General features: G+C 41.4%; 1 protein-coding gene across 1 annotated transcript in view; it reads left to right on the forward strand.

The window, feature by feature from the left end:
• Positions 1-10844: 10844 nt before the first annotated feature.
• Positions 10845-13590, forward strand: part of LOC125137379 (NACHT and WD repeat domain-containing protein 2) — a 63332-nt gene continuing 60586 nt past the window's right edge. Inside the window, exons 1-2 of the mRNA XM_047798092.1 lie at positions 10845-11064; positions 12422-12784. Coding sequence (XP_047654048.1) covers positions 10845-11064; positions 12422-12784 — 583 coding nt within the window. The remainder of the gene's footprint in view (positions 11065-12421; positions 12785-13590) is intronic.

Consider the following 13590-nt stretch of genomic DNA (forward strand, 5'->3'; position numbering starts at 1 on the left):
AATCGCAGCAATATCTTGTTTGATCTACCTCCTGGAATAATTAAAAACAAAATAAACCAGTGGAACCTAATTAAATTTAATATATTTGTACATCACAGGAAACCATTTTTTAAAAAAATGAAAAAGCAACCCACAGAATGGGAGAAAATCTTTGGAAATGAAGCAACTGACAAGGGATTAATCTCAAAAATATACAAACATCTCATGGAGCTTTATATCAATTAAAAACAACCCAATCAAAAAAAAAATGGCAAAAGCAGTTCCTACTGTGGTACAGTGGGTAAGAATCCAACTGCAGCAGCTCAGTCCCCTGTGGCATAGGTCAGAGCTGCAGCCTGGATCCTATTCCTGGCCCAGGAACTTCCATACGCCACAGGTGCGGCCATTAGAAACGGCAGAAGGGAGTTCCCGTCGTGGCACACTGGTTAACAAATCCGACTAGGAACCATGAGGTTGAGGGTTCGATCCCTGCCCTTGCTCAGTGGGTCAGGGTTCCGGCATTGCCATGAGCTGTGGTGTAGGTCGCAGACGCGGCTTGGTTTGGATCCTGCGTTGCTGTGGCTCTGGTGTAGGCTGGCAGCTGCAGCTCCGATTCGACCCCTAGCCCGGGAACCTCCATATGCCGCGGGAGCGGCCCAAGAAATGGCAAAAAGACAAAAAAAAAAGAAAAAAAAAGAAACGGCAGAAGTAAACATTTCTCCAAAGAAGACAGAGGGATGGCAAAAAAAAAAAATACATATATATATACATATATATATATATACATATATACATATACATATATACATATATACATATACATATATATATACATATACATATATACATATATACATATACACATATACATATACATATATACATATACACATATACATATATATACATATACATATATATATACATATATATACATATACATATATATATACATATACATACATATATATACATATACATATATATATACACATATACATATATATATATATATGCTCAACATCACTATTAGAGAAATCTAAGTCAAAAACTACAATGAGGTATCACCTCACACAAGTCAGAATGGCCATCATCAAAAAGTCTACAAATCAAATTCTGGAGAGTGTGTGAAACAAAGGGAACCCTCCTACACTGTTGGTGGGAATGTAAATTGGTGCAACCACTATGGAGGACACTAATGGAATTTCTTAAAAAACTAAATATAGAACTAAATATGATCCAGCAATCCCACTCCTGGACATCTGTCCACAGAAAACCATAATCCAAAAAGATGCATGTACCACAGTGTTTGCTGCAGCACTATTTACAATAGCCAAGACATGGAAGCAACCTAAATGTCCACTGACAGAGGAATAAAGAAGATGTGGTACGTATATACAATGGAATATTATGCAGCCATTAAAAAGAATGAAATAATGCCATTTGCAGCAACATGGATGGACCTAGAGATTATCATACTGAATGAAATCTATCAAAGATAAATACCATATTATATCACTTATGTTGACTCTAATAAAAAATGATACAAAAGAACTTATTTATAAAACAGAAACACACACAGATTTCAAAACCAATCGTGGTTACCCATAGATGAAACCAATGAGAGGGGGGAGGATTGGAAGGGTGGAAATAACATATACACAATTATTGTATAAAATGGGTAATTAATAAGAACCTACTCTATAGCACAGGAAAATCTACTCAACAGTTTGTAATAACCTGGAGTTCCCTTTGTGGCTCAACAGTTACCGAACCTGACTAGGATCTATGAGGATCAATAAATTGTTCCATTGCCAAGACAGACAAAAGCGTAGAACTACCCTAATCACTTTTTAAGCTAGCATAATCCTGAAGCCAAACCTGACAGAGCACAAAATACCCCTTTTCCATTTAATATAGATTGAAAAATTCTTTATAAAATAATTACTAAACCAAATTTAGAAGTAGCTTCTTAAAGGTATCCACCATCCTTAGGGTTTACCTCAGAAAAGTAGCAAAGGTTATTATTAAGAAGTCCATTAATAAGTAAATAAGGGGTTAGAAGGGGGTTCAAATAAAATTCAAGGCCCTTTTCTACCAAGTAATCAATTCTATAAACTTACCAACAGATTATTCCTTTGTTAAGAATATCTACTATATGTTAATAACCAATTTTGTGATTAATATTGGCCAATGTCATAATTATGAAAGTAATGCCTATTGACAAGAATTTGCAGATGACTATAAAAAACAAAAGTAGGAGTTCCCATTGTGGCACAGCAGAAATGAATCCGACTAGGAACCATGAGGTTTCAGGTTTGATCCCTGGCCTCACTCAGTAGGTTAGGGATCCAGCGTGGCCAAGAGCTGTGGTATAGGTGGCAGACGTGGCTTGGATCTGGTGTTGCTGTGGCTCTGATAGCCAGCGGCTACAGCTCTGATTAGACCCCTAGCCTGGGAACCTCCATGTGCCATGGGTACGGCCCTAAAAAGACCAAAAAAAAAAGCAGCCCACCATCTCATCATCCACAGATACTCATTTCACTAATATTATTAGTTAACTATTTTAACTACATGCCAGGCCCTATTCTTAGTCCTTTTTGCATTTTTTTTTAACAGTTAACCCTTGAACAATAGGGGAATTAGAGTGCCAACCCTACATTCAGTTGAAAATCCACATATAATTTATAGTCTTCCCTGTACAAACTGTTCCCCTCATCAGCAGTTCTGCAACCATGTATTCAACCAACTGTGAGCCATGGAATTCTGTAGTATTCACTGTCAAAAAGATTTGCATATAAGTTAACCCATGCAATTCAAATCTGTTTGAAGAGTCAGCTATACTTAACTTTGTTGAGAATATTCTGCCGTATGCATCACTGTGGGCATCCTCACTTTCTGGATGAGGAGACTGACAGAAAGGTTAAGTAGCTAGCCCAAAGTTGCTGAGCAAGCTGTCACATAGGCGAGGTATAAATTCAAGCAGTGTTACTCTAGTATTCACACCCTTACATGATGAAATTGCCTCTTTAGAGAACTATTTTCCAATATTGTATCATAAGTTTTTCTGAATATATAATGTTCTTAAGTTATTAATAATTTATAATATTTTAGCATACAAATGAACTATTGTATACTTAACTGTTGCCTTTTTGCATATGTACGTCATTTCTGATTATCATAAGTATTAATGCATTTAACATTTTCATATAAATTCAAAATGCCTAATTTTTTCTTTGAGGATAACTTCAAGATGCAGAATTACTAGTCAAAAATCATGAATATTTGTGAACTGTCCTGATTTTCCACTTGTTTTCTGGAAAGATTTTGCCATTTGTATTCCTACCCACAGAAGATGAGAATGCCAGTTTCATAGCAACCTCATCAGCTCTGAACAATACCACTATTTAAAACTTTTGCAAATTTGACAGGTGAAACAGAGTATCCTATTTCACATCTTTGGCTACTAGTTATGTTTGAAAACCTTTCGTATGGTTTTTAGCCATTGAGATTTGCCTTTTACTTCCTTCCTCAGAGCAAGCAACATAGCTAATGATTTAAAAACAGTCATTTTTGTCAGAGGCTCTGGAGTTCTCGACTTTTAAGAAACAGAACATCGTCAGGCTATACTGTTCTTACAAAGGTCAACATGGAAAGTCGTGGTCCACTTATTCCTAGAAATCTAGGTTAATCCTGATCCCACATAACTTAATCTCACTGCAACTTTGCCTTTAAAGGAGGTGCAATGAGGAGATTTCTCTTGTGATGCAGCAGGTAAAGGATCCAGCATCGTCACTGTAGCAGCTCAGGTGACTGCTGTGACATGGGTTTGATCCCTGGCTCAAGGACTTCCACATGCTGCGGACATGGCCAAAAAAAAAAAAAAGTATGGATAATGGTGATACTATTTCATCAGTTTATTGTTGGTATTAAATAAGACACTATATGAAAAATGTTCAATGCACGAATAGTAGCCTTCAAATAGTAACTTAAAAAATATTGCTCCATGCTTTCTGTCACTTACTTGAAGCTCTGTTTACACTTGCATTAGAGTTTTGTATGTACATTTCAATAGATGAATTCTCAGGAGGAATTTTTATCTTTGTCTTCTAGCAAAAAGCCTGATATGTATATTAGGAATACATATCTACCATATTGGGCTGAATCTAAAAATCACTCTACTTCCAAAGAACATTTTGTGGTTAGATGGCTTGATTCCATCTAGCTAGCCTTTTAAAACATTTTATCATTTTCCTATTGCAGAATTTTAAAAAAATAGAAATCCTCAGTTAAGTTCTCAAAGGCAGCGTTTAGAGTTTTAACTATTTGCTAGCCACTTATTTTAGGACAGACTGAATTACAGGCCAGTCTCATACAGACCAAACTCAAGGGCAAATGCAAGAGCAGTGGCCACGCCAATTAGCTAATCTGAAAACAAAGATAGAACTCAGCAAATGGAGAAGTGCTCACCCGCCTGGCCTTCTCTTCCACTGAAAAATAAATGTTCTCAAAAGCATCTCCCAGGAGTTCCTGTCATGGCTCAGCAGAAGCCAATCTGACTAGCATCCACAAGGATGCAGGTTTAATCCCGGGCCTCTCGCTCAGTGGGTTAAGCATCTGGTGTTGCTATGAGCTGTGGTATAGGTTGCAGACGCGGCTCAGATCTGGTGTTGCTGTGGCTGGCATCTGTAGCTCCAATTAGACCCTTAGCCTAGGAACCTCCATATGCCACGGGTACAGCCCTAAAAAGAAAAAAAAGAAAAGTATCTCCCAAACCTTGGTGTAGTAAAACACACAAAAAAATGAAACTCACTGATACAGTTTTATAAAGGCCTACAAAAATCGATTGTTTTTTAAATTACTTTCACTCTCAAAGTTATTACACAAGTTCAAGAGAAAAAACTTTTTCAGACATTTTAGGTTAGACCATGTTTTACAAGATTTTTTATAATAAAAATATAAATTTGAAAGCCTGCTTTTGGTTATAAGAAAATTAATTTGGGGAGTTCCCGTCATGGTTCAGCAGAAACAAATCCAACCAGGAACCATGAGGATGTGGGTTTAGTCCCTGGCCCCACTCAGTGGGTTAAGGATCCGGCATTGCCATGAGCTATGGTGTAGGTCATAGACGCAGCTTGGATCTGGCATTGCTGTGGCTGAGGTGTAGGCTGGCAGCTGTAGCTCCAATTGGACCCTTAGCCTGGGAAACTTCCATGTGCCACAGGTGTGGTCCCAAAAAGCAGAGGAGGAGGAAAGGAGGAAGGAAAGAAAAGAAATTTTATGACTCTTTATGCCCCTCCACCCCCCAACCCTCTCTTCCCAACTTATGAGCCTGTGTTTGCTCCTCCTCCCTGCTAATAATTATTTCATAAAATGCTAACCACAGTGACTGATTTGGAGAATTTTAAATGTTCTGTTATTATCTTCTTCTATTCTGATGCCTGAATTAAAATAAAAGGCTTGTACAACAGTCATCTCTATGGACAGGTTTAAGTTCAATGTTATTATCTCAGCTTTCTCAAAGAGAAAAGTGAAACACAGGCCAGATAATGATCCTAAGCACAATCATCATGATAAGGCTCTTGGTTGAGGCAGTGACAGGGCATCACTTAGCTGTCATTATGTGTTGGGTGACAGTCCACAATTTCAAGAAATTTAGGAAGAAAAGTCCATCTCCCCTTTCAGCCATGGCTGCTGCCAGCCAGATTCTAACCTGGTTTTGCCTGGATCTTAGGACAGTTCCTTGACCTGGTATGCAGTTACTGTTCTGCTGGCTCTTGTGTTTTTCCTTATTTCCCTGCACATTTTTTAAGTGACCTTTAAGTCACAGGGACTTGTAATTTGGTGACTGTTGTAAAAGTGTTTCTTTCAATACACTCCCCCATGCGTCCTCTCCAACCATAATTTTATAAATCGTTTTTAAAACCCTGCTTTTTCTGTAATGCTGGGCTCAACAACTGATTTCTTTAGAAATTGAGAAGTTGAAAGGATTGGGCATTTTGCTGAAATTCACAAGGAGTTACTTGTTTTAAAGCTGCTGAGGGAACCCGTATTTGTTTTTATAGTTTTACAATTATAAACTATAAAACTAGTGGAATAGTGATTTCATGTGTGTTGAAGTTATAAAACTGGCTGCAATTTCAATTTACATTTTATCACTCAACTTTCGGACTAATTATATAAAGGAAAGCTGGACTTAGCAAATGCTTGATAATTTGGACTCCTCTGTGTCTCCTATCCTCACCCCCCCCTTAAAAACCTCTTTTCCTCTGGTTGTCAGGGTAATTCAGCAGAAAACCACATAACAGTCCATGAATTTGCCCAATAGTTTATTGTATTTAGGTTTCAGAAAAAGGCAACACTTTCTGGTCTGTTTTGTGAGGTTTCACAAGAACTGTGATGAACAAAGGTAACATTTTCAATCAAACTGAGTAAGACTAAATCTACCAAAATACTTATGGGACGATGTTTCCTCATTTTCAACCACTTAGACCTTCCCATGGCAAGAAGTACTGTTATCTCCACTTCACAGAATAAACTGAGGCACAGAGAGGTTGAACAGATTGCCTAGGGTCACACAGTAAGAGAAGGAGCCAGAACTCAGTCAGTCTAGATCCAAGATACATGCACTCTGGTGGCCAGCTTTTGAGTGTCCACAAAGCAACATTCATAATATATTTTATCACTTCATCCTCTTAATATCCCCAGGAGATATGAATGTTGTATTATTGTTTACTTGAGTAAACAGAAACAGGAAGCAAGAAGCAGAGTAGACCAGGGCCATTCATACTCTGAAGAATGTCAAGTGTCTCAACCCCAGGCCCCTGAAGGCAAGCCTCCTACTTTCCTCTCATGCCTCCGTCTCTTGGGGAGGTTTGTTTCCATTTGGCTCAGAAACATTTTCATTAAATGAAAACTTAAATCATCTCTAGACCAGACCAAATGAAAGCAGAACTGTCCGAGTCAAAGCAGGGAGCTTATCACCCCTTACTCAACTCATTCCCATTCCATCCCCAAGGCCCCTAAGACAGCTCCGTGAAACATGACTGGGAGTCCACTGCCTCATCCCATGTTACCTTTCAGAAGTTACAGGATGGACTGTTCTCCCCTGGAAGGATGGAGGGGTGCTAGGGGAAATTAGCAAGGAGAGGCCAAGAATTCCCAGAAACAGGAAGAAGAGCATGGAGGAAAAAGCACATTTGTGATTGGCGAAGTCAGAATCTGAACTTGGCACTTGTGAGCTTTCAGTCTATTGTTCATCTGTAAAATGGGAATAAGAATTGACGCCTTTTGTCAGGTGCTTCTAGAGGGGCCGCGTTACTAGGCATTTAATCCTTACAGCAAACCTGTGAGGGGTAGGGATTGTATCCCCAATTCACAGATGAAAAACTGAGGCTCAGAGAGATGAGCTAACCTCCCCCAGTCAATGGGCTAGAAAATTGTAGGGTTGGAATTCAAAACCACATCTGTCTGACTATAAAATCCATGCCCCTAATCTACCTAGGATTGGGGAAATTATGAGATAAAGCTCCCTAATATGTGCCAGGCACATAGTAGGCAGCCAAAAAGGCGGGATGTTATTTTAGGGAGATAGACTATTACTTAAGTGTATCGACTCTGAATTCAGGGTTCAAATATCTGCTTTTACTATTCATATAATGTGTGATTATGGGCAAATTTTTTAATCTCTCTAGACTTCAAGTACCTACCTGTGTATTAAACGAACGCTCTAATTATTGTTACAAACTGTATGCCAAGGGACCAGAAACAGGAGACCCAAAAAAGTAGATGTGACAAGTAGCCTACAGTATCACGTCTGATTTTCACCAAAACTTTTATGAAGGCATGCTACATTATTCCCATTTTACAAATGATGCTTTGAGAGTTTTAACACTTTTTCTCCAGTGTTCATAGCTAGTAAGTGATGGAGCCCTCATCCCCATGCCACATCAGTTCTGACGAGCTAAGACAGACTGTCCCTCCGCCCCCTGCACTTGAGGAGTCCAGGTATCAGGGATTTAGCAGATGAGGAGAATGTGCTGCTTTTCCTTGACTAAATTCAGAATCAGTTGAGAGGTGATTACAGCCATCAGGTAGATGCAGATTAAAATGTTACCTTTTTCATGGTAAGGCTGTTGAAGAACATGGCTTAGATTTGATACCACATAAAATTATTCAGTCTTCCATGGGGCAGAATGACCCACCCACTGGCCAGCTCCCACCCCCACCCTGTGAAGCCTGCTCTGGAGGATTGGACCTGAGCAAGGTCCTACTCAGCAGACAGAGTCCAGGAAGAGAAAAGAGCCAACTCCCTGGGTTTCCATCCTTTCTCCCCCATCACCCGTCAGATTAGTGACTCCTCCTCTTCTAGATGGAGGGAGTGAGTCAGGGTCGAGAAAGACCAGCACTGTTAAGGCTAAGAAATAGACGCACCCTGCGAGGGGCCTGGGTCCCCATTTAACATTCTCAATTGCTGACCATCCCGCTTCAGTGGGCTCAACCCTGAATCCTGTGTGGCCTCTGGGTGTGTGACCACCCTCCTCGGGTGAGAGTCACATCTGTCAGGGCAGGACGGCTCCCAAATTCATGAGGCCGCCCCCCTCACCCACTGCTGCTTCTGTGGGTTTCCTCCCTGGACCATAGGTAGGCAGTGTTCATTTTGTCCCCAGAAAGCGCCAAAATAGTTCAGAAATCAACAATTAATCAATAGCAAAGCTACTCTGTACCTAAATTGGAAATTCAGCCTATCTTCCATGTCCCATCCCAAGTTATGTGTGGCCGTACTGTCCGACACAGCCCTTCAGAGTTCTGCAATGACAGTAAAGGAGAGCATACGGCGATTCCAATAATAAAATGCTAATAGTTTAAACAGTTCTCTCTTGAATATAAATTTTATCTCATTTCTAATTACACAGGGAGAAATTAAAAGAGGAATGGCCAAAAAAATTCAAGTGGAAAGTAGTTAAGTCGAATGTCAAAATTAATTGGAAAAAAAAAAATCTTTTGCTTTGTTGGGATAAAATTTTTTTAATTAACCTTCAAAATTGATCTTCTTGGAGTTCCCATTGTGGCTCAGCAATAACAAACCCGACTAGTATCCATGAGGATGCGGGTTTGGTCCCTGGCCTTGCTCAGTGGGTTAAGTATCCAGTGTTGCCATGATCTGTGGTATAGGTCACAGATGTGGCTCGGATCCTGTGTGGCTGTGGTGTAGGCTGGTGCAGCTCTGATTTGACCCCTAGCCTGGGAACATCCATATGCTGCATCTGTGGCCCTAAAAAGAAAAAAAAAATTTTTTTGATCTTGAATAGCTTACTTTGCTCCATCTCATCCACAGTCAGTCTTGATTCCTCGGACAATCATGGGCTGTCCTCTGGATGGGTGTTACTACTTCAGCATCTCAGAAGTAAACTATTATTGTGTTTCCAGAAAGATCATAAAATACTACTAACCATTGTGGTGCTGACCTCCCACCCATGAAATTCAGGAAATAAGCCAACCCCAAACTCTACAGAAGGTAGCCCAGGTCCCTTACATTCCACAAATCCATACTTTGTGTTCCCAAAAACCATGGCAGAAATTCAGTGGTAGCAGGTGAAAGTCAGCAGAGAAAGTCCTGGATTCCACTTTTGCCAGGAAGCCAGTTGGCCTGTGCGTGCACTTCAGCAACTATGACCTAGATTCATTTGGCAGAAAATTCCCATCAAGAGATTAATGTTGGCACTTTATGAATTCAGGAGCACATTTCTCCTTGTGGGCACTGTCTCTCCTCATGGGACATACCATTGAGACTTTCCTGCCTTGCAAATTGAGATATTAGGAATGGTAGCATCCCCAGGCATCAAGCTTGCTTTGAGAGTTGCCTGCATTTCCCAGCAGAAATGGGAATGGGAAGAATGGAGCTGGCGCATCTCTCTTCCTGCTGCTCCCGGCAGCCTGTGTTCCTGGCTCCCAGTCTGCACTGAGGCGATGGATTCTAGTGACGTAACCACAGCCTCCTGTGAAACTCTTGTGACAAATGTCTGTCACTCTCTCTTGCCATGGCATCACGTACATCGATGAGACGTGGTTCCTAAGGAAGATTTTCACTGAATCCACCAGTGTCTCAACTGGAGAACTTCCCTGACAGGATTCCTGAACTGCAAGTGCCCTTGATGTCTCGGGAGCCTGTTGAGAACCCTTTCCTCTGCTGTGTTCTTAAAAGCACTGGCTTCCCTCCAATTTTGACTGTTTGAAGCCTAAGGAGCATTTCTCTGTCATCTTTCTCTGCAGTGGCATCTTCTAGTCTTTTAGGAAATCTCAGGGGAATTTCTAACTTTTTTTTTTGTCTTTTTGTCTTTCCTAGGGCCGCTCCCACGGCATATGGAGGTTCCCAGGCTAGGGGTTGAATCAGAGCTGAAGCCGCCAGCCTACGCCAGAGCCACAGCAATGCAAGATCCAAGCCACGTCTGCAACCTACACCACAGCTCACGGCAACGCCGGATCCTTAACCCACTGAGCAAGGCCAAGGATCGAACCCACAACCTCTGGTTCCTAGTCGGATTCATTAACCACTGCGCCACAACTGAAACTCCAGGAAATTTCTACCATTTTAATCTTTAACTGGGTCTCTTCCCTTTTGTAACAGATGTGGGACTAGTCCCATTTACTGACTTCGAGGGCCTTCTTTCCCTTTGATTTATAGATGAACCAATTGATTTTCTAAGCTATCTCTCTAGATCGCATCCTGTGGGTCTCCTATGGTGACAAATATGACATTATGAATTCTTTAAATGCTGGAGATGTCTACTTTTCAAGCAAATCATGCCTCTGCCCCTCCCTACATTGGAGAATTCATCTGGATGCTATTCTCCCATGAGATCGGGATGGGGCCTAAACCTGGACTTTCTCCATTATATATTCTCCCTGTTTGTATGCAGTCTGCCTCAGCTTCTCCATCATCAAGTTTTCATCTCATCAGCTTCCCCGAGCAAGTCCCTCGGGGAACACCTGCTTGCCTCCTCCAGGGGCTCTATCACCTGAAAACTCACCCAGAGATTCTTTGCCACTTTCTTCCATATTTCCATATGAAATCTGTCCACATAGGTAATTTCTTTCTACACTTAGTCATCAGGATGTGGGTTCTCAGTGGCTCTTACTGGGGACTCTGAGTTTTCAAGGTGTTTGCAAGTGTTTTCTGGATTCTCGAGCCTTCTCAGGGAGCAATTTCAGGTGGTTTTTCGTCCTATTTTATTTCTTAGGCTCAAGTCACTCATTCTGATCTAACAGCAACTTAAAGGTCTCTCCTTAATAGGAGCAGACAGGCTTAGACAGGTCTCCGTATGTTTCCCAACTGCCTTTTCTGGCCTTCAAACATTTCATATCTATTTAGCCTGTCTTCTAAGATGTCAGCCTCTCCCTCACGGAAATCTTCCTTTCCTTCAGCTTTTAATCAGTTGATTTCTCTTGTTTTCAGTCTTCCACTGCTCCTGATATGATTGTCACTGAAACACACTTTTCAAAACACTTGAGTTCTTCATTCCCCAATTTCTTGTGACAGGCCTTTGGGTTTGTGAGAATTTTATTGAGTTGTTTTCTCCTTCAACCCAAAAAGATGGCAGGTTCTATTTACTTATTCTGAACATACTGCCTTTCAGAGGCGACTCTTGAGAGTGTTGGGCAAGCACATAATTACAAGAGGTTAACCATATTAATTCCCTCTTTGGAGCCCAAATGTAGTTCGTGGATTCTGAGGCAGCCAGAATAATGCTGCCTCCCTAGGCTGAGCTCTAATAATTTAAAGCTAGAACCTTCCAGTGTCCACAGTACACACGGAGCTCAGCTATGAGTGCTCTTTCAAGCTCTGGCCAACGCAAAAAGTCACTCAGCTCCTGACTATCTAACAGGCCTGAACCCAAATGAACACTTTCTCCATCTTGGCCTCCATTATGACTGCTTTCTAAGGCTGGCAATGGCAGTCCTGCCTGCATATAAACATTTTCTTACCCTTTGAGAAGCAGCCACTTACTTGTAAATAAAGCCACCCTAAGCCAGAGTAGGAATTCCACATGATGCCTTTTGCTCAGCACTAGATCCCTAGCTTCTTTATGCCTTGGGTGCAGGAAAAAAAAAATTTTTAAAAGCCAATGGTTATAAAAATAATAATAATAAAAACCCACAGCTGCAGGGCACAATATAGACACTTGTCAACTACCGAGATTAAAACACACGACCCCTCCCTGCTGATCCCAGAGGCCCAAAGCCACATGACTCGGCCCCGCTAAAACCCTCTCTACTCTTGGTCTCAAAGTTCCCAGCTGAATGCACTGGACCTCTGGAATTTAAGAAAAGTAAGTAACACTGCTCTTACCCACGCTTAAATTCTGAACCCACTGAGATACACCCTAGAGTCAGGCAGCAATTAAAAAACTTGTCTGTGAATTTAGCTGTTGGAAATTCCCAGGTACCTGTGTGTCCGATTTCACAATCATTACTCCCTACCCACAGCCAGACAGTCCCAGGCTCCCCGACGGGGACCTGCCCATATTCAACTTGCTGGCTCAGAGGGGAGAGCTGAACACATCCTCTCTGCCCATCGGTGGATTCCAGAAAGGGATGCCTGGCTCCATCTCCCAAAGCCTCCAAAACCATTCCTCAGCCCTGGAGAGGAGGGACAGGAGGAGGGTGGAAATGGAAAGTGTTGCTCTAATGGGCGTCCCTCCACATGACAACACCAGGAGCACAAAGTTCCACCTTAACCCCAAGCAGAACAACACATCCAGCAGGAATGCATATGCTTTATCTTCAGAACCAGGGCAGGAAACACGTATGTCTGATACATGATGTGATGTACAATGTGTATAATACCATCTGTATAATATCATCTCAACTTAGGATAAACCCATTGTAAGTTGAAAATATCCTAAGTCAAACATACATTTAATACACTTAACTTACCCAACATGAGACGTCGTAACTTAGCCCAGCCTAGTTTAACATGCTCAGAATGCTTAATCTACAGTGGGCAAAATTATCTAACACGAACCTATTTTATAAGGAAGTGTCGACTAGCTCTTGTATGGAATGCTGCACTGAGAGTGAAACGCAGTGGTTGCCTGGGTGAGAATGGCTGTACGTATCCAGATGACACCCCACCCCCACCCACCCCCAACTCTTTGCCCTGCTGTGCCTCACAAGAGTGTGTTATCTAGTCCTGGAAAAGATCAGAATTCAGAGTTCAGTTTCTGCTGAATGGCGATGCAGGGGGTGTCTGGTCTTAGTAATAAAACGAGAACAACAGTAATAACAGTTACTGAGTGCTCACTGTAGACAGAGAACTCCACTAAGTACATTAATTAACTCATGGACCCGACCATAGAGTTGGGGCTTTTAACTATGTGACCATTCACTGTGGCAAAGATGGAGTTCTCTAGAGAAGTACTTCATTGGGAGATGAAATGAGGTTCTTAAAAATCTCTAAAAACATGTCCCTCTCAGAGAACACATCACCCTACCAAGGCGGTTGCCATAAAGAAGCCGTCACTTGAGATCTCAAGGGGCATTACTTCTTCCCTTGATGCTGGATATTCAGGGATTTGGTGAGATTTATCCATAGCACTTGTTCATCAAAGT

Source organism: Phacochoerus africanus, chromosome 10, assembly GCF_016906955.1.
Source record: "Phacochoerus africanus isolate WHEZ1 chromosome 10, ROS_Pafr_v1, whole genome shotgun sequence".
NCBI lineage: Eukaryota > Metazoa > Chordata > Mammalia > Artiodactyla > Suidae > Phacochoerus > Phacochoerus africanus.